At 38.1% G+C, this 22,297-nt stretch overlaps 1 protein-coding gene across 4 annotated transcripts in view; it reads right to left on the bottom strand.

Annotated features, from left to right (window-relative positions):
• PARD3B (par-3 family cell polarity regulator beta) overlaps positions 1-22,297 on the bottom strand; it is a 423,552-nt gene that overhangs the window by 122,104 nt on the left and 279,151 nt on the right. For 3 of the 4 annotated variants that reach the window (XM_074145663.1, XM_074145666.1, XM_074145664.1), the window contains 2 exons: positions 17,289-17,495; positions 16,075-16,309 (listed from right to left, as the gene is read on the bottom strand). In XM_074145663.1, the coding sequence (XP_074001764.1) occupies positions 16,075-16,309; positions 17,289-17,495 (442 nt within the window). The remainder of the gene's footprint in view (positions 1-16,074; positions 16,310-17,288; positions 17,496-22,297) is intronic. The other variant, XM_074145665.1, reaches the window with a different exon arrangement.

Raw genomic sequence — 22,297 nt, 5'->3', positions numbered from 1 at the left:
TCTAGTAATGTCACAGGCCAGATTTTTATAATTAATAACAGCAATGACTTTATGAAAGAGGTTACATTTTTCATTTGCATCATGCACACTTTTTTATGATGTTAAACCTTGAGTTCAGTAACCACTATGGTACTTTTCCTGAAGGACTATAAAAGATCATTTCTCTTTTCTAGGATGGTAGATTTTACTAAGCAGACTGTAGAGGTTATCAGTTTTTTGTTTGGCATGCAATTTTCCTTTGCTTTTCAGTAATGTCACAAATTGATTTTTTAAATGGTCATTTTCTTTTATTTTCACAATAAACTATTAGGAATTTTAAAAAAACTCTTCAGATTAATATCCATCTTAGTCCTTATTAAAAGGCTCTAAAAATGAAAAGCGAGAGTAAATATTTTTAACTGACCCAACCTTTTTCTTCTTCAGAACTATCCCATGAGTAATATGTGAGTTTTGGAACTGTTGTCTCAACACAGGAAAGAAAATCTAAAATTGTATGAAAACCTGAAAATTCTCAGGGACAAAAAGGCTGCTTCCTCCTCTACCCAACGCTGAGTGCTACATGGCAGAAATAGTACTTCACAGATCTGCTTCCTCTGGGAAATTCAGCCATATATTAAGAAAATAAAATGAGTTTCTCCCACTTTTTACTCCTTTTAGCCCTGAACAACCAGCAAGCTAACAGAAAAAAACTGAATTTTATTCTTTTTCATGAATTGCAAGGCTAAATTCCACCTGGAATTATTCCTGTGAAACACAAGTCAAAAGAATGGGATTATAAAGATGTAGCTAAAGGAAGAATTTGTTCTCAGAAATCTTTGTATACCAGTGAGAATAAATGAGTAGCAGAAATATCTTTAAGTTTAGACTGCAGTTTTCAGGATTATCAGTTAAAAGGTATTTCTGAAAAAAAAAAAAAATAAAAAATCTAAGTTACTCAAAGAAACACAGAACCTCAATATACCATTTTTAGATTCACTGTTCAGGGAAGAAGTGGACCTTACAAGCTTCTCAGTTTCAAGCCAGGACTTTCAGCAAGTCTGAAAAAACATTCATCACTCAGAACTCTACACTGAACTGAGACTAGAGTTAATTTGCCTACACCCTCACAACCCAAAGGAAAAAAGCATCAGTCACAACTTTATACCAGCTCACTTCAATCTCACAGCTGTACATACCCAGGAACACTCTGTGGGTCTCATCCAGTACAAGACCTCCACAAAGTTCAGCAAGCTTTGACTCAGGGTTGCAGAATTTTGCCACAAAGCCACGACACGTTTCTATTTCTGGGGTTTAAGACCAATCCATATGTCTTTGAAACATCTGCTACTTTTTAGTTCAGGAAGGCTGACAGGCTCCAGGATGCTCTCCACTATTTTGAAATAACTGTTGGTTATTTTGATTTCCCAAATCCTTCCATCCGATCACTTTTCTCTGCCTCAGTTGGTATTTCTATTTCATTTTCTGCAATCAAGTTTGATCACTTGTGCAGCTGATCCCCATTCTTTCCACTTTTGCCATGAAACAATAAACATTTTTACTCTCAACCTCATCACTGGTCATGCAAATGTCTGGAATTTTTCTGTTGTCATTTGAATGCACAAATGTTAGCTGTGCTTCAAAAGAAGCAGGTTATAAAACCTGCTTGTTACAGTACTCTCCCAGCTTTCTCTGTTCTGTGTTTGAGAATTGCTACAGTATATTGACTTTAATAAAGTTTTGTTTTTCAAGAGACCAACACAATTATTACAAGTCCAAGTTCCAAAATGGACAGATACTGAAGTGAAACTGCTGTATTAAAGGCTTGTAATGATCTTTCTCTGCTCAGCCAAATGGATTGTCATCTGTGTTGATTCAATGCAACTTGCCTGTGCCATTCAATACAATTGATCCCAAGATGCTTTTATAGAGCATTTGGTTATCCTTGAAATTTGGTACCCAGGGGTCCTGGAAAATGCCCGCAGCTTGAGCTGTTCTTCAGTGAATACCTTTCTCTATAGCTGATAATAAAATTGTTCTTTTTCTTATCTTGCTCCTAAAATTCCTCATACGCATTCAGAGAAATTCCTTTTAAGCCCCCATTGTCTCATTTATAGCAACATCCACTTGGTGATTTTAATTAAATCTCACGGCTTCAATATCTGTATGCAGACACTATATCAATTTAAGCTGCTTTCTAGATTGTTTTGTTGTTGGTTTTTTTTGCTCCTCCCTGATGTTTTATTTTGGTCTCCTCTCTTCTGTTTGGTCATCTTTTGAAACTAGGTCCTTGAGAAGGCTACCAACCACAATTTGGGTGCTTGGTTGGTTTTTTTTATTGCTTTTTAAAGCTCATTTTAAGTCAATATTTACAAACAGGGTGGAAACCCTCATACTTCAGTGTTTCATTTACAATCTTCTTTTAGCTTATAAATTAGCATGACATTTTATACAACCAATTTAATTTTGTATTTCTCCTCTTCCTTTGATCACTGCTATATATGAAATTTCCTCTGATTTATATTACAGATTTCCATATCAACCTTTATGTTTGTAGGCTTGTTTTAGGATTATATCTGCCTTGCACGGTGGTTATTAAAGAGAAGCCTAGGTATTCAACATAATTTTCCATTTAGCTTTGTGGAAACTTAAGGATGGAGCTGGTCTAAACGCTGCTGTACAACATAAAATGTTAGCCACTTGAGACAAGGACTTCTCTCTACAGAAGAGAGCAGTTCCCATTTCAAACTGACTGGCATTTTCTAAAGAGAACCATAAGATGTCTCACAAAGATATCTGCTGGAGTTAATGACAGCCCAAATTCACCAAGCTGTCATCTACCTGGAACAGCTACACTAGAACCTTCTATGGAGCTTTAATGATTGTGCAAAGACATTACAATATTACTGCAATAAATACGGTATCAAAGCCAACAGAAACCAACGCTATCACAGACAAGCAGCCTCATGAGAGTGACTTAACCTTTGACCAGTAAATTTGATCTATTATAGGCTATTTGTGTCCCAAGGTATTCAGTGAATGGTTGATACACACAAAATAAACAAAGACTGAGAAAGACAATAAACTGACAGCCAAGATCAACAAATGGTCTTGGTACCCTATGAAGCCATTAATACAATACTCAGTTAAACATGCTTTTCTCCAGACGTGGGCTGTTTCAACATATTTGAGTGCCTGTGTGTCCTTGAGTGGATGAGTGAAATATATAGTGATGTGGTAAGACTATCCTACTGTAAAGAAGCTCCTTTTAGCTTATGTAGTCCTTAAGCACCTCCTTGTTCCCTTCCCCTAGAGTATTTATAGTACCCAAACACGTAAATCCACTGTCTCCTCTCCTAACCTTTTGCTGTTCTCATTACAGAGACAGAAATAGCCTGTCAGAGAAAGAGACCCAGCCTTTACTTGATATTCTGGAAATTAATTATACAACACTTTAAAAGATTTATGTGCTAATCCACCAGTTCCATAAAAATACAAGAATACAGGTAACAGCTTAAAATAGCAAAGGTAGAAAATTTGGAATTTCCATGTGTGATGTGTGAATTATACAAACACCACACAATCTGTACACATAATCAACACACTTCTCAAAAGTTATCTATGCATTTTCAATTTAGCTCCACTGTAGCCTCTTACTATGGTGTGAACACATTGTTTTAATAAAGATCTGGAGCAAAGAAGACAGAAGAGTATATAATACAGCTGCTATTTATTGCTTTACTCTGTTTGAGTACTCTGATTGAGGCCTCAAGAAGTTATTAAACTGCTGAGGTAAATCTTAACTCTTTTAGTTATTCTGAACCTCGATCCTCACCTCTTTTTTTTTCTACTTTAGGATTACTGGTTACTTCTCTTTTTTTTTTTTCCTTTTTTTTTTTTTTTCTTTCTCTTTAATCTTCTCCAGTGAAAGATCATCTTGTCTGTGCTCCATTTTCCATTGCATACAAGTGCATGGACAGCAGTTTATGGTATAATGTAAATTTTCTGCAGCAGGTCTAGGGCCAGTAGTGATCTTTCTTCCCACTGTGACAGGAACATCATCTTTCAATTTCTTTAAACTCTAGCCTAAAACCAAAAAAGATTAAACTCATTCTCTCCAACCTGAATATCCCCACAAGATAGAGGAAGCTGGTATTTAAGCCAGAATAATGTTAAGGATGAACTAAATAAATATACTTCTATTGGAATATTTTGTTAGCATACTTTAGACTGCGTAAAACTTGGTATCTTCTAATTAGGCCGCTAGAGCACATATTTTGTATGAGTGTGGCTTCCTTCATCACCTTCAAGCATGCAGAAACATGTAAGTCTTTGTAAAACACTGAAATATCTCTACAACACAGATTTTTAATAGTAATTTCCATGCAGGAGATGCAATAAAACCCAATCCGCTTTATTACAGCACTGGGGACTAAAGCCAGTTAACCACCCAGAATTAGCAAGCTTGCATGACAAATCAGTTTTCACCACTCGCTGGGTGCAACATACTTCACAGGCAGATCAACAAATTATGCAGTTTACGGAGAATCAGCACCATAGGATTTACAGGTCTCATCGTGGTCCTACAGAACATTGTCAGCATTCATACTACAGATACAAAAATACAACTTCCACTTTGTAATTACTGAAATTAGCAAGCATCTCGCATGTAGGAACAAAGCAGCTAACACTGCTGCTATAGGCAGAGAGAACTCAAAGCAGATCTATACCTAGAAATTCCTCTACATGTCTTCCTAAGCCATTTCAGCGCAGAGCTCCTGGAGCCCTGCCTGAGCCTCCATTGCTGCTGATGACTGATGGTTTGGGTAGCAACAAATGACAACCAAGCTAAAATAGCCTAAATAAGAATTCATTAAGAAAAAGATGGGGCGGAGGTCTTCAGAGATGAAGAGGCACATTAACCTACAGCATCACTTGCATCCATAATAATCTGCCTTTTTAAAGGAAAGAAATATTTGCTAATTTCTTTGAGCCATTTAGATCAAGTCACTAACTCTCCGGTATATATATTGTAGGCATAGTAAAAATGATCTGCAGCTGTATAGTTGAATTTTTTTCTCAAGAGCAGTGCATTTTTGGTTTTGTGAAATCTTCAGATTTTGACAAAGTTTTAATCCTAAGAATTGCATTTTACAATGCAGACTGCATCAAAACAAACAGACAAAAGAAAAAAATCAATAATTTAACAACATGTATTGTTAAGAAGGCTAAATGAATGAAAGTAAGCTTCCTTGACAGTCCCTCCTCACTATCTGTTAGGAGGCTGAACAATTCAAGAGCATGTGAATGGAAACAAGCACTTCCAAATGCAGGAGAGGATATGGAAACCATATTTGCGGGTGGAGGAAAAGGAAAGCTAATTTATTTGAATTGTTTATTTCCTCAATCTAATTTTAATTAAAAACAGAACATTAGGATGTCTGTTATGCTAAGCTACTGTAATACGGATTTCCACATTAGAGGATAAAAAACTAAACGAGAAGACGACAAAGGTAGAATGAACAGTGCCTGACTCATTACTTACAAGGGTTCTTTGCCTAGAAAGAAAATAGCAAACAGTGGTGGCCTTCTGTCACCAGAAAATAGCTTTACAATTCTATTTACACATTATTACCAACCAACCTAATAATCTGGGGTTAGTGTGAGGCCACTACTTTTAAATAAGGGACAACGAATGGCACAGGCATACGGTTCATTACTTCAAACCTAATACTGAAGTTAAACGCTGAAGAACTATAGCAGATACTTAGCGGCCTCTGTATCTTGTACTACATACACACACACAGACAGACAATTTTTCACCTTGTGAGTCAACCTTTAAGACTTGAATATTTTTTTTTAATTCCTAAACTAGTGGTGACACATATCTCAGAGTTTACATAATATATATATATACACACGCACAGAGGGTGATAGTTTTTTTCATGTCAACATTTGGCTAACATTTTATATTTGCCCAGGTTCCTTTTTATTTGGTTTTTTTACTGTTTCACCTCAACAATAAAAAAAAAGAAATAGGACAGAAGTGGGAAGATGCAAGAACAGAAAGGGAAAAGGGTGAAGACATCTTCATTTTCACCACTGAGACTACTCAAAGTTCAAAGTTATTCAAAGACTTCTAAAGAGTAAGATCAAATCAAGACCCTAGAGATGTCATTTCCACTGAATGAAGGAAGCAAGCAGGGGAAGGTTCTTTGAATGTAAATATTTTTGTCTGGGGAGCACTCAATAGGATAATTAACTTGTATGGTAAACATCATGCAGCATCGTGATCATTGAGAAATCAGAACAGTTGCTCCTCATGACAAGGTGCAGAGTAGAAGAAACACACACACAGGGCAGAGCCCAAAATAATGAACTCTGCCAGGCTTATTAGTAAAGGTTCTGCATAACCTGGGTGATAGCTAGGATAAGAGAGAGCCAGGGGTGCAGAGTGGGGTAGAGAGAGGAGGAGAAAGTAACAAGAGAAGAAACCTGGTGACAAACAGGCATCATCAGAGTATGGAGAGCCAGAGGTAGTAAGAAGATGGAGTTAACACTGCAGCTGAAACAAGCAGGCGCTAACTGCTGGGTAAGGATCAATCCTGCACCTTTCCATTCACATCTTAACAGATTCTAAACAAATGAGGAGAGGTGGAGGTGAATGTGACACAGCCAAACGTGGTGCAGAGCAGGAACCTGTAAAGAGCTTTTCTTAGTACTACTGGTGGAGAGAGACAAAAAGCAGGAACTGGGGTGGAAAGGATATAAAGCCTTACTTTATCACTCATTTAGTCCTGCCAACGTTCATAGACATCATGGAAGTTTTACAGCAGAGGCAAATCTTAGGGAAGTTGAAGGGCTATATAAAATACTTTCTTGCCCAGACATTCTGTAACATGTTGCAGTAGAAAGTGTGCTGCTGTGACAAGCTGGATGGTGAGCACTCACGGTTGCTCAAAGCAGTATGTTACCACACTGGTCTGTTAACACAGCCCAGACTGGGAAGAAAACAAAGTTGGTGCTGTGCTGACAGGGGCAGGTGAGAGTACTCAGAACAACGACCCAGCTACACGACCCACAGCAGAGACTGGCATAATCTGGAAGCAAGAGGAGTCCAGGCATAAAGGGAAGAAGCTTCTTTTGTGTGGTCAGGTCTTCAGTGTGTTGCCTAAGAGACCAAATTTTAGACACTGTCCCACTGAGTGGGTTTAAGGTTCACTGAAAGATGATATCCCATGTAGGGAGCTTTTGTGAACAGGGGAAGATGCTGCTAGTTTCCATGATGACAGAGTAAGGACATAAAGAGGAACAATTTGCAGGAAAAAAAATGAGTTTGCCCATGTTAAATTCGAAATGACAAATCCATTTTTTCTAGCAAGAAGGCATAAAATCAGGGTAAAAGAGAGAAGGTCAACTATAATTCTGAGGCATTATATTCCAAAATGCATTTCTGATGGTAAGAGTATCTGCAGCTAGGAGGTAGTACAGAGAGGAGGAGGAGGAGGAAGCCCCAGTGTGGCACCTCACGTGCTAGCAGCAGCAAGAAGGGGTAAGAGTGAGCAACCCAGTATTGTGTCAAACAGTTCTCAATAACAGTAAAACAGCAGAAGGCCGAGGTTGCAAACTCAACTAGGCTTGCTTCTTAATTTTTTTTCCCAAAGACAGAAGAGACCAAAGTTTTCTAAAAACTGATGGGAAGGTAAATGAGACATGGTTACAAAGTGAATGGAGAGATGCTATGTGGAAATAAGAGACTGGGCAACAGGAGATTAACAAATGAGAAAAATTGGAATCACTGGAAAAAAGTAAAGGAAAGACAATAAGAAGTCTTCAGAGAAGGAAGAATCCTAGGGATTAGAGGAAAATTAGTTTGAGAAAAATCACACAAAGGCTTAGTATTTTTTCATTTTCATGTTCTTAAAAATAAAACTATTTGCCTGATACACATTTACAGGAGTAGCCAGACTAGTTCTTCAATGTATTGAACATATTTATCTGAACAATGATCACATGAAGCAGGGAAATGCTGTTATCTCTATTTTTTATAAACAGAGAGGATAACCTTTGTATAAGGATAACTGTGGCTCAGGGCATCTAAGTGAGTTAACGAGTGTCACCCAAGAAATCAGTAGCACAGCAAGTACTTGAAACAAAGCTTCTCTCGGACTATTTTCCTATCTCTTAAACCGTCTCTTGTCCACTTTGTTTCAGAAATCCTGTGTGGAAAAAAAGAGGGAAGATAGAGACAGAGTGGTTCAAAGGGGTCAGTTTTTTCTGAAGCTTCCTATGTTCTGAGATTGTGACTACCCCAAAAGGAGCTTTGTTCCTTTTATATGCCAGCAAAACAAAAGGTCAGCCTATTGAAATATTGGTCAGGTCTGACTTTCTTCTATTAATAACAAGTAGAGACACATTTTTTAAAGTAATAGTTAAATAAATGGCTACATGTCTGCAATCATTTCAACTTAAAATGTCAACTGGATTTGAGATGTCATGTGCATTTAATCAATGACTCTGCATTATAATATAAATATTACTTTGGTTTGACTGTTTTGTCTGGCATAAATCATAATTCAGTGAGATGAGTACATTTCATTTTCTCCACAGATGGCTGTTAATGGCAATACCTATTAAACTGGCACCTGCCAGCGCTTCATAGTTAGGGAATCTGTCAGGAGCCCCCTCCTGTGTAATTTCTCTGTTAATTGTTGTCTCCCTCCCCAGCTCCCCTATTTACCAAGTTCATGTTACAAGAACTACTGAAACAGAAAATCAGTGAAACTGTCAGTTTTTTATGTCTCACAGTAGAACTCATACTCTGCACTGTATTCCTGAGCAAAATATGTATTTATTGGTTAAATGCAGCTCAAGAAGCCTTAATTCAATTTCTTGTGGGCATGACTTTAAACCCTCAAGTATTTTTGACCATAATGCATCTGTACTATATTCAGAAATACCCGACGTACCATAACTTGTATGGAAAATCTGGAAGTCAAGCTTTACCCTCAGATGAAAGATGGATTCTAGAACAAATAACAGCCAAGTATAGTGAATGAAGTATAAACACACTGCCACAGTGTTTTGTATTCATCAAGAATACACTTTGCTTTCTAGGACTTGTTTTGCAGAAGGCATTTCTTGGGAGAGAGAAGACAGACACTTTGAAGAAATATGCCACATCCAGAAAAGACCTGGTCATATTTCCAATAGGACTGGGGTTTACCTTTTTTTTTTAGCAGGTGTAGCACGCACAGACAACAATATCGAATAGGCAAATATACATTTAAGTAGACACATCACAGAATGTAGTGCACAAAGTTGATCCTTTCAGACAAAGCATGCTGCTTTTTTTTTTTTTTGCTTAGTAATGGCTTGAATAATAATATTTCAACTTGAAGTGAACATGCAACTATTTCACAAAAAGCACGCTCCTTGCAAACAGTTTGTAATTTCCAGTCCTTTTAAACAGTCAGAGGGAACTTTCTGCTCTGATCTGTTAAGTAAATATAAATCTTGTTATCCAAGTTCAGTAATGAGAGTAGGGGTCTATTCTTCTTCACTGCACTTGCATACATCTAACATTAATGAGATTTATGCATGCATATTAAGAGGAGAACAGATGCTTAATTAAACAAATAAGCCTTTAGTAGGCAGTCCGCACGATCGTTTTAGTACAAAGCACCCTTATTTTCTCTGTTTTAGTCTGACTATGAATGCAGCCAAGGAAGAATCAATACAGTGGAGGAAAAGACAAAGCGATACATGTAAATTGAGGCATTTGTCTTTTTTTAGTTAAAAATACTTGACAAACTTGAGATACATTAAATTGATTAGGTATCTCCTCTTCCTCATGCTCTTGTGCTCTTTAAAGGAAACATGAGTTTTATTTACCAATTTACCTACTGAAAAGTGGGAGTTTTATTAGGCAAAAGGAAATCAAGGCCTCTAAATAACTCATCTGCCTCATTAACTAGTGCTGTCTATCAAATACACAGGCACGATCCATCTCAGATCATTTTGCTATTGAGGAAAAAAAATTCTAAAATAGCTTCAGCCTAATTAAATCATAACTTAATCTAGTCTTGGTTTTTTTAATCTATCCACTTCCATACTGATTTTCAGCATCTTATGTACATACATATAAATACATTAAAAAGTTATATACCCTGCTTCTCTCCAGCAAACCACATCTCTATTATTTCCTCTTTCTTCATTATATTGCTAACTTTTCTTCTACAACACTCAACTTCTCAAGGCAATAAAGTGCAGAAAAAAATCTTTCCATAAGCTATCATAGCGATATACTTAATGGAAGTCAGTATCTGTATATTATGCTATCTACTCTGCAATACCATTACAGGCTCAACACTGCTGGTTGTAAAAAGTATCATTCTGAACACAAGACCTATAATAGTAATAATGAAAAAAGGGTCATTTCTGTTCTTCCAACTAGAATGAAAAATTAAAATCACTAAGGCACTTAGCTCAAAGGAAAATTGGCAAATTAAGGGGACAAAAAATAAAATATTCATGGCTCATATTGTGAAATGAAAGGTAAATAATTTAAGATGAACTGTTATGTGGGAAAGTGCATGATTTCTGAAGAAGAAAAAGCCAATGTAACTAATATGCACATACATATTCCTGCTTCCTGCACTTACATGCAGAAATATGCAAGGCATAGTTGATGTGCAATGTTTGTGAAAGATAGACATTTTCTCACCTATGCTAATTTTGAAAATATTTGCTAGTGAACTAGTGACGTCACGTTGACAAGAGCTGCCTTTTTTTCCTGAATCCAGCCTAAAAATAAAGACTGAATGAGAGTGTTCTCCCACTGCACTCCAGTTCGGCAAAACTCTTTACTGTGAGTCACCAATTACATACTTGCTCTTAGATTTTTATACCACAAAAAAATTATGACTTCAGCCTACTGGTCTCTGCCTCGGGGAGCTACCTATTAAAATGCCATTGGTGTGGCTGCAGTCCATTAGCTAACTTACCTTCATACCCATAAAGCTGAAAAGGCTGCCCAGAATTTTTACAATAACTATCTGGAAAATGTACTGAGAGAGCCATAGACTTATGTTTATTATATGGCAAGACTGTAACAACTGTTATGGGATTAGGGTACAGAGCAGAACTGCACAGCAGAGGTTACATTTCCCTGGTGATTTAAAGGTTCAGTCTTTCTCCAACTTAATTTAGAAACCAATACAAAGCCTACCTTTGTTAGAAAAGAATATTTTGATAGTATTTCAGAGCATGGCAATTAAATAACTATAGAACCCAAATTTAAAACCTAGAGCTCATCACCCAGCAAACTGAGGAATAATTTTTTTTTTTTAATTAACGTCTTCGTTAGATCAACTTTGCATTCCCAGTGTTAAGTGATAATGCATTTTGCATTAGTGCTCAGCATCAGGGATTTCTGAAACCCTGCATGAAGGGGTTAATTAACCCTTCCAAACTGTCTACAGAGCCACCTCATAAGACTTTTTACAGTTCTAAACCAATGACGCTACACACTACCTTTACTCAAATGCACAAAGATGCTGTTTTACTATAGCGCTGCTCATGAAAATACAAAACACCTTCAAAAAGAAGTACAGGGAAGCTCACCTGAGGTCCAGCAGGCTCCTCAAGACCCACCATGCCCAGAAAGAATCAGTCAGCTCAACGTGAGAAAAGGGATGAACCAAGAACTGAATGTGGTATTGCATAATCTTGCTGCTGTTATGTATCTGCATAGGACTGAGCATTATTTCTGTTCTGAAAGAGTTTCAGCCTAGATGCTTTTTCCTGAGACTGCAGTGTACATTTAGTCACAGCTCCAATAATGGAAACATTTAATGTAGTTGTTTTCCTGATATACAGTATCAATTTACTTTGCCGTCTGTTGTCTAGTGGTGGGTTATTTAGTGAGCTAGGATGGTGCTACGTGCCAGAAAGCATCAAAAAGTAAAATATAATGCCCATTTAGCCAATGTTACATACAGTTAACAGAGTCAACTTACGTTGTTCTTTGGACAGCACATATGCACATCCAGTACTCAGGCAGACAATATATGCATCAGAACCATCCAAACAAGAAAACACAAACACTGTGCATCATGTACCACAGCAAAATAGTACTTTGGATTACAGAGACTTAACTAATCAGTAATAATGAGTGTCATCTGCATTTCAAATCTCCAGTATATTAACCTACTTTTCTCCAAGTGCCACAGTCATTAAAATTCTGCAGCCAAGAGTTCCAGTTAATAATGGGAAAAACAACAGGAATTTTTAAAAAACAGTGATTACAAAAATAAAAGCATGATTTCTTGATGGTCTCCCTGAATCACAGTCACCTAAATAAAGCTTCAATCCAGGAGAAGCTTAGCAGGAAAGCAATCACTTTTTTTTTTTTTTTTTGTATGTGTAAAAAAAGACCAGGAACTACAAGTAAATAGCAGCTGAGCAACAGATGAGGCACTAAGTGAAATCTGTTAGCAACTGCTAACAGCTTTGCTATTTTCTGTTGTTAAATTGAAAAAAAAAAAAAAAAGGTAAAAACCCAATGCAGTAGCAATTCCAATATGTTCAAAAAATCTCAGATGCAAAAGACTAAAGCTCAACGCTTCTTGTACTACAGACAGACACTTGAGTTTGTTTTTAATATCTTGAAATGCTTTGTTATTGACTATAAGGCAGCAAACAAGGCAATTCACATGGACATACTATCAAGATAAAACTTACTATAGCTGTACATACGACCCAGCAAGTATAGCACAAAAACCCCACCGCAGACAAGTGTGACAGTTCAGCAGATGCTTTAGCCTCAAATTCTGATTTCCTTTGTCCTTTACACCTGACCCCTAGTCATACACCAGAAAGTGCATGCGTCTTCATTAGCACTGAGCTTTCTGGCAAGATCTCAGAAATATTTTCATTGTCCTTCTGGTCCTGGAGCTTTCACCACAGCTGATCATTTCCTACTTATCTCAACGCAATCTTGACATGGGTTCAGCACATCTGTTTTCCTGTTTGGATGCGTCTACACAGCACAGCACAACTACGAAGGCACAGCTGAAATAGCTCTGAACAAAGCAGCCTGCAAATAACAAACAGTATGAATGTATCAGTGTGGGGCTCCAGCCCTCCATCAGATCAATTAATTACATGGCTGCAGTCACTGGACTAGCTAAAAAAATTCATGGCATTGCCCGGTCCAAGGCAGATATGTCCTCTTCCCACTCCTGCCACTTGCTTTAACTTCTTTTCTCTTGGGTCTTTCTCTCCTGTCACTCTAGCAGGGGCTCTGTTCCTTGTTCCTCGTTTTGGTAGTCTCTCGCATGGGGGATCACAGTGCAACTACCACCATATCTACAACAGGCACTCTACAGATTTCCTTCTCTATCCAGCTTTCTGCTCCCTTGCGGTGTGTATATTTCTAATGCCTCCTATGGCGGGTTCTCCTTCCAATTTAAACTCAGCATGTCATAAATGGAGCTCGTCTCTGTTTCTAAGTACTTCTCTTTACTTCCTTCTCTTAAGCTACCAAGAATTAGTAGTCACCTTGCCTGCTGCAGAAGCTCACAACTTCATCGTCTTCAGCTTCTCTCTTTCCTTCCACAGATGTTCTACCAATATAACATGCCAGTTTCATCTCCAATGTCATAAAAAATCTCACTGTTTCTTTCCATCCGTGCTGCTAAAATACTTGATCGTTCAATGGTTCTTCCTGCAGTCTCCTCCTCCCTAGCCCTTCTGACACTCACTCCTCACTCTTCACATCACTTGCAATACTCCAGTCTGAAACATAATGTCTAAATACTAGATTCAAGAGGTATTTGACCCATTTTAGGTCCCCATTAGTTTCCTATTATTTCTTTTAAAAACATCCAGATTAATTGGTTTTGCTTTTCATGTCATCCGCAGCAATTTCTCCCTGAAAAAATACCAGCTTGGTTTTGCTCATCTTGAGCAGGACATATGGTCCCCAATTCTTTTGTAAACTCACACTGTTTGCTCTTGTTTGGTTTTTACAGGTCATCGCTCTTCTTTCAGTTTTATCATGGCTGCGATTCCCTTGGACTCTCACCTTCTCAGGTAGGAGTTTCTTTTCAAGAACAATTCTATAAATTCTAGGAAGAAACACTGAGGAGGACACAGAACCTCCAGAAACTTCCCAGTTAACTGTTAGCTCTTAGAAACAACTCCATTATAACCTGATGCTTCCATCTTTGTGGCTTTATAGAGATTTTCAATGGTGTGGGATAGAAATTCCAATTTGTGCTTCCATACAGATAAATCATTATTATTAACAGTTACTGTCTTCTGGGAAGACTATCAATCTAAATAAAAAGCAAGTTTATGAAAAGAACAGATGCATAAAGCTCATGTACAACCAAAATGTGAAATATATTCTGAAAAAGGGAATCACTAAGAATGGTAACCTATTGTTCCCAGCTTTGCATACTGATCATTATCAGATTTTTTTGTCAACTACAATCGCTTGTTTTGGATTCTAATGTCATTCCATGTTCTTTCTGGCTCAGGCATCACACCCCCGTAAGTAAGACTTTGCACTTCAAGCTTTGAATCTGCCAGTGACACAGAAAACAGAATACTTATACTTTTGTCAAACCTCTGTGTCACTCCCCAACAGCCCTATTCCCGCCAAAGAGTTAAAAGGAAGAATGAAAATAGACATAAAGCTCAAGATACACAAGAGAGTTGTTGAAGTCACCCTCCTAATTTTTCAGTGTTTTGACTACTGCTCCATGTTTAAGCCCTGTTTCTTCAAACAGTATGAACACAAGTGCCCGTGCAATGCACAGGTGTGAGTATGTGCCTCCTCAGCATTTCTGAAGAGCCCCATTTGAATGCAGACTGGTATACCCACGCACCTTCATCTTACAAACACTAATAACAGCTGAAATAAAGCAAATTTGGTGCATAAGCACCCCTGTATATTTTTGACAATATCTCCACAGTGTTCAAAAGTTGACAGGACAATTTTGAGGATTCCTATTGATGATACAAGGAAGAAAGTCAGCTAAAACCTTCCATGTCAATATAATACATGACATTTGACTCCAAAGGACATAGCAACAGAAAGCTACAATGCAAGTTCATATATCACTGTACTAATGAATATCGTTGTAAGTGAATGGTCTTGCAGCTGAATTTCTTAGACTACTAGTCAAATGCATCTTCGCCTAAGCCATGATTGTGGCTTTTGTATGTATCCGGCTTTTCTACAATACAGCACGCTAAGAAACACCAATAGCCTCCGAAAGCTAACATTAAGTGTTCAGTGGCACAAGTAACCACATAGTCATCATTACATTTCATTCACATACTCTATATTAATTACAAACATCTACTTAAATGGAAACACTTTAATCCTCAATAGAGTAAACAGGTACCAGAGGAAGGGGTGATAGCAACCAGAGTGCCTACAGCACCAAAGGCTCCAGCAATAGCAAGGAAATGGCCTGAAGAACGTCTAACCTCTCATGACTCCAGAGATGCAAAACCAACCAATAGCCACAGAAGAAATTCAAACACTTGAATGCTGGGCAGGGAGAACGGTGAGCTTTTGACCACTGCAAGCAATGGCTGAAGCTGTGAAGCAAAGATTTTATCATAGCTAGTGGTTTTCAGCAACTGCAAATGTTACTGGACTGTTTACAGTAACACAAGTAATCTTGCTCTCCCCCCAAAGCTTGTGAAGGAGGCAGATAAGCAAGGGAAGAGAAGGCTAAGGTCTGAGTGTGGCAGTGGGTCATGTATTACTCAGAAATATTCCCCACAAAGCCTCCCCCACCAACACACACTTGTTTTTAGCCTGAAACCTTGAATCTTTTCTAACATATGGAAATGAATTTCAAAGGCACAAAAAGACATTTTGTCTGCCAAATGTCTTCTGCCTCAGCTACAAGTTTGGTGTAAAAGTATAAACTGCTTTCTTTTTAAATAACATAAACATTATTTTGAGTCCAAGTGAAATAATTTTTCCACTACCTTATGAGAGTATCACTTGTTTCCTATGTTATAATGAGAATGGGGGAATGGGTGGTTTTTTTTCTTTTTAAAATGCCATACCTCAACATGACACCAAAGCCTTTCTTTTTTTTCTTTTCTGGATCTTCATTTTCTTCCTTTCTTTTCTTCTCTTTGATTTTAGATTTGCCTTTTTCCTTTTTCTTCTCTTTCTCTCTCTGTTTTTTGTCTTTTTTAGCCTTGGTTTCTGCATCTTCTATTTCAGGGTTCCCTGGAGGGGCAGATTCCATGTTCTGAGCTTCTTGACCAGAGTGAGAACTCTTATCAGAGAAACCATCTGCACATGAAAAAGAAGCAGTGAGGACAGCTAAGGGCCAGCAAAATGTAAACACGTGAAATACAGCATGAATGTCCACAACGTGCTCAAATGACTCATAACACTTACTCATTTAATTGAATAATTTAAAAAGCAGACTAAACATATCTAGTGAATTCAAGCAGATTTCTATTGCAAATGAAATCCAGAGTTATTTTAATGACCTGTTTTCTAGTTATTATTCCTGATACAAAAATCCTGACATGGTAAAACACTATTGTATTTGAAATCTAGTTTGTTAACCTCCATCAGCTAGACAAAACTGACATGCTGGGATGCAAACACTGAGAGCTTACTTCAACAAGAGATTCTGGCGACTGTCATAACCTACGTAACAGAACGATTTCATTCACTCCCTGGAACCTTCTATTTTAATGGCTGAAAAAGAAATAGATAAACTGTTCTGTCTGGTTGGAGAAGAGCTGTGTCGCTTCTATTTAGGGGACTCAGAATCCAAGCACAGTTTTATACTTCATGCTAAAGAAGACATATTTTCAGACTGGGGTCTATAAGCCCATGGTGACAGAATGAGCAGCAGGGTGCTATCAATACACTCTGCCTTGTCTATAACAGGAAACAAATTTCCTGGTTGGAGAAGGGGGAATTGTAGACAGCTCTGTAAAACAAGCAAGATAATTTTTAATGTAATCTGAAGAAGGCAGCTGCTTCTTGAAGTTAAAAATCATAATTATTTAAGGATTGAGTTCTAAATCCTCCAACCCACCCTTGCCCCGAAGGAGATCAGTGAAAGACTTTACACTAAACCCAGTCAAGGTTGGATGGGGTACTGCAAAGGCAGCTCTATTCAGTGGAAGACATGAGCAGCTTTTAAAATGTGATCAACTTCAATTGGACTAAATCACTTGCCAACTTTATTGAACTGGCCCTCAGCAGTGCTAAGTGAAGGTGGCTCCCCCAGTAAGTGCCATTAGCAACATACCCTCTTCTCCATCTTCAGGTCCATCGTAAGACTTGTCAATGGCAGCTCGGAAACTCTCATTACACCCCCGGCCACGGACCACATGAGGCCTGGGTCTGTGAAAAGGGAGTTCGTTCTTCCTAACTTCAGCCACAGCAGTCTGAAGACTCTCAAGAGAACTGGACTTCTTCAATCCCAGAGTAGGACCAAAATCTTTGCCAGAAGAGTCTGAAAAACAAATAGTTAATTTTTTATACATAAAACCACACAAAGAAATAAGACCAGTCAGACAGATACATTTAATTGTGTACTTTACTTTGGGCATTTGAAATAGTATGCAATCAATGTAATTTGTACTAAAAATAACATCACGTTAAACCTAGTTCAGTACATACCCTTGTTCAGACTTGGAGGGAATGGCACATAATGACCTGACAACAGGGATGAGCTGGCTTGCTCTGTGTCACTTTAAAGCCTGCATCAGTGATAAGGATGGAGTTGCTTCTTCCCCCTTTGACAGCAATGTTCAACTGGACACTGTCAACAGCCTCAAGGAGAACATTATCCTTAGACTCACAAAACCCAACACTGCTACACAACAAGAGTTTTGATTTGTAGAATGAGTCAGGCTGTATGAACGGCTGATATTTTCAAACATATTTCTCCTGTGAGAAGATATTATTAGCTCTCTCACAGTCTTATACAGCCTTTTCCTTCAAGCTGAAACTGGTGCTATGGTATGAACATACACACTTTCAAGAAACAAATACTTCTAGCAAAGTACAACTTAACATAAATGATGTTGCTGCCTCTTTCCTCGTTTATAGGCATAAGAAAGCACTTCATACAAAAAAGAGCAAATACCTTCTCAAGTCTCCCAAACCTTTCCTCTCTTTGAATGCTTGACTATCTGACCTTAGAAAGGCTTTATTTTGTGGCTGCACTAGTGTTAATTAGTATTAATGTAATGATAGTAGAATAGGTAAAGAAAAAAGTTCAACAAATACATGCACATGAAACAATGAAGAAATTCACAGCTTAATTTAAAAGCTTTTGTAGCATCTACTTAGTTATTATATAGCAGAACAGGAATTGTGACATAGAGACACTGAGGAAGAGACTTCGCTTTGCAATAAGTCTTCTGTCTTTGAGAACAAAAATGCTTTTGTTTTCAACTTCTAAGTGGTACTAAAGCAAGCAACAGGAGACTATAAGAACAGAAGACCTTCACATACGTGTCCATGTACTGTCACGCCTGAAGAGGCTCAAGGATCACAGAAAAGATCCATACGTTAGTACTGTATGCTGTGATTTTAGCAATCCTAGAACGCAGGTATTTCTGAACTAAAACAGTGTGATCAGTGGATTCTTAAAAGGAAAAAAGCTAAGAATTGGTACCAAAATAGATTCTCATCAGTAGTGTCTACACTTCCATTACCTGCAGACTGATTTGTAACTGAAAATAAGGTGGAAGGGGGTGGGGAGTATGTGGAGACAAACAAGTTTAAGGGAAGCCTGTTGCTTAGTCACACAGTACTTCTTGAGTTCACTAATCACCATTCTGGAGACTACCAGTATTGCCAAATTAGCAAGTGCTAAAACGGAGTTAGAGCAATGACTTGCATACAACATAAAGATGCTTGAAATCACTAAAAACTTGTGCATTAGTATGAGGCACTGTGGTGCTTATCTCAGGCTGAGGAGGAGCAAAACCAAGGGAAGCATAACCACTGTGAAAGCCACTGAGACTGGCGTGTGTAACGGCAACTGCAGCATCTGCGAGGAAGTGGACAGTGCAGTCGCTGCCAAGGGCCACCGCTCGGATGTGGGGATTAGCTGGTGGCCAGGGCTCGGGGTGGCTGTGCAGCCAATGCTGATTTCCAGGCTGCTGCAGCTCCCTGAAATAGCTGTGTCAAAAGCCATCACAAAGGTGTTTATATACACATCCCAGTACAAGCTGCATTACATTTGATAAGTGCCCTAAGCTGTATTACCTGGGAAAAAAAAAAGTCTCAGGTTAAATGCCAGTTAGAGCCTGTCTTATATAAAGCAAAGCCAATTACTCAGACTGGATGACTACCCTTAACATATGAAGGCCATTCCTAAGAAAATCCAAGCCAACACCTAGTGTTTGGAACAGCACACTCAACTGTTCCATGCACCAGAAGGCGAGCTGTCTGCTCAGCCTCGCTGCAGTTTGCTTTGCACACACTGTGACACATGTTTTTGGCAGCTGGGCACATACTATCTAGTTCAGTCGGGGTCACTGTTTGTCCAATACTTGCCTTAAACAATTGCATGGGAAACTCGGAGTTAGTGGCAAAGTATGTTTCTTTCAGTTTAAATAGTCTTTATTTTGCTATTTTGTCTTAACATGAAAGTTCTCCTGAGGAATTAATTTTAGTAACAACTACCAATAACTTCCTGTTTTTTGATATTTTAAAGAGAACGCTTACAGTGACTTTCATGTAGTATTTTCAGTTTGCTACTAAAAAGAGGAAAACTGAAACTAAATGGAACACTCTGTAGCTACCAAGTAAATTCAGAACACCACTACCTTGGAAAAATGATTTTTTTTTTCTAATGTCCTCAAAAGAAATAGAATTGGTCCTTATGGTCACTTCATCACCTATCATCATCAAGTGGCAAAGATTACCTGTATTTTTCCCTAACTGGCAAAAAAAGTTAAATTACGTTTGTAATTTTCCTGTGTTCTACCATTTAAAAGTGTCCTCATTTATTCAAAAACTTACTGAGAACCTTTAGTCACAGATTAGTATTATGCATTTAGTTGCCCCTTTCTAAGACCGTAATAATTTTGTCTGAAATTTCGCTGGTAACATGGGAAGTTTCTCACTATTACCATGAAAATCCACTCACGAATAACCATCTGAATCCAGGTGAAAAATAACTGAATTTTTTCTTATTGATGACAGTAGTAGCCATGCGACCTCATTAAGAAGGGGAACATTCAGTCAAGGAGTTTACATCCTTGGATATTCTCACCAGGGTTTTCAGTGAGAACTTCATATTTTTGCAATTCAGCTTTTATTCCTTTTTTCTTTCATTACAAGGCTGCAGCAATCACGTATTAGTGCACAAGTAAAGATACAGGAGCTGAGGAGTTTCCCTAAGCAGGGCCAGCAGGCCCCTTGCTTTCACAGCCAGCATCTATTACTGGATGCTTCACAGAGAAACGCACAAGGTTCTGCAACCAACAAGTACCAGATCCCGACTATGGAAATTTCCCTCCCCTGCCCGCCCCCCAGTACCCTTTTCCATTTCTGCAGACCTTTAGAACTGCCAAAAGCCTGAAAACATGAATTTTTTTCTCATGGGTAAAAAAAAACCCAAAGCAACAAATAATCAAGAAAAAAACCCCTCTCATCTTTTACAAGTTATTAGCAGGTATTTCTGAGGGTGTGTGGTGTGTGTATGTGTGCGTACATATCCAGCTCTACCCAGAATTTGAACACAAAAATATGGTTTGGCAATGAGAAATTTAATTGTTCACTGTGTAAAAATGTTTCTTTTTATGGATTTTAAATTCTCAAGCCCTCATTTTACTGCTTCTCGTAGTACAATTATAAAAATTCAACTGAAGCATCCACTTTATTTTTTTTATAAATGATGAATTATTTTATGCATCTCTACGGAATCTGAGAGAAAACAACCGACGTCAGTACCTGCCTACGACTGGCTGAAACCAAGTGGCCGGTTCCTAGATGATACCTTTAACTGATCATCCTTTCACTGAAAGACGGTATTACACGTCCTTTAATTTTCTGCTCAATGCCAACATGGCTACCACAAAGTTTTTCTTCTTAATGTACTAGTAAAAGCAAACCTGCTTTCTGTTCTTTTTATTACTACTGTTATTAGTTTCAGGTATTTCCAGGCTTCTCTTTTTCCCACATCTGCACATTCCTTTATTTTTTTTATAGCCCAGCAGAAGGAAACATGCCAAAAGCAAGATGTCAGTCATGAAAATCAAAGAGAAACAAATGACACAGCGTTGCAGCCAATGCAAGCCACCCCAAAGGCACGTGTAGAGAGAGTGGAATTGAAGAGAAGCCATGAATCACTGTCACTCTAAATGAAATACAACTCCTAAGACATCTTAAATAGTAAACGTTTTATATATTTGTCACTTATTTTACTTTTTAGATAATTCTTCTTGAAAACTGAAACTATATGAATATGCTGAGAGGATAACATTTAGAGGAATATATTTGTGTGAGTTAGACTAACTTAACTTACTATTTACATTTTGAAAGATATAGTGAGGTAAAAAACAGTTATGAAGAAAAATAGAAGGGAAAGTGTCACTGAAACTGAAAAACTAGAATAAACACAAAGTTGTAATAGGTTATAAATTGTCTGGCGCAGTATTTACTGGAGCCTTAAACACACACATTCCTGGTTCCTACTGCATCGCACATGATGGAGGTGCATGTGTTCCGAGAAAATGGTTATGAAAACAGTGTCTTCTACCCTGTGGGAGAAGGGTGCTGGAGATCACATGCGAGAGCTTTTATCAGGGAAACTTTGTTCATGAAACACCAAGGCTTACTTTTTTTGTGGTAGGACTCAGAGTGAGATACACCAGCAGCTTCTCAGGAAGCAGCTAGAGCCCAGTGCCTGTTCTGCCTGGGACATACACCATGGGTGACACTCATGATGCCCAACTGAGCCTCACTGAACTCGGGCCCACCCCAACCTAACTGACTTAACTGCTTGCTCTATAGTTAGCTCTCCTCCTAAAGGAACTGGGGCATGTTTAAAATATCTTTTGATACATGTATGTTCCCACGATTTTCAAAATACAATCAATTCACAGTTCACATATATATGTTTGGGGTTTTTTTTTACACAAATTAATGTATTGGTAACCTTACATTGCCCCTGCAGAGGTGAGGATAGCAAGCATGGTTTCAGAAACACCCCAACTTTTGTTCAGGAAGGAAAAAGCAGGATTTCTGTTGTACATTGTTGTACAAATGTTGTACAGATGATATAGGTATCAGGCT

The sequence above is a fragment of the Numenius arquata genome, chromosome 3, assembly GCF_964106895.1.
Source record: "Numenius arquata chromosome 3, bNumArq3.hap1.1, whole genome shotgun sequence".
In the NCBI taxonomy this organism is placed as follows: Eukaryota; Metazoa; Chordata; class Aves; order Charadriiformes; family Scolopacidae; genus Numenius; species Numenius arquata.
Note: the sequence above shows the minus strand (reverse complement) of the source record. Positions and strands in the feature narration are given on the sequence as shown.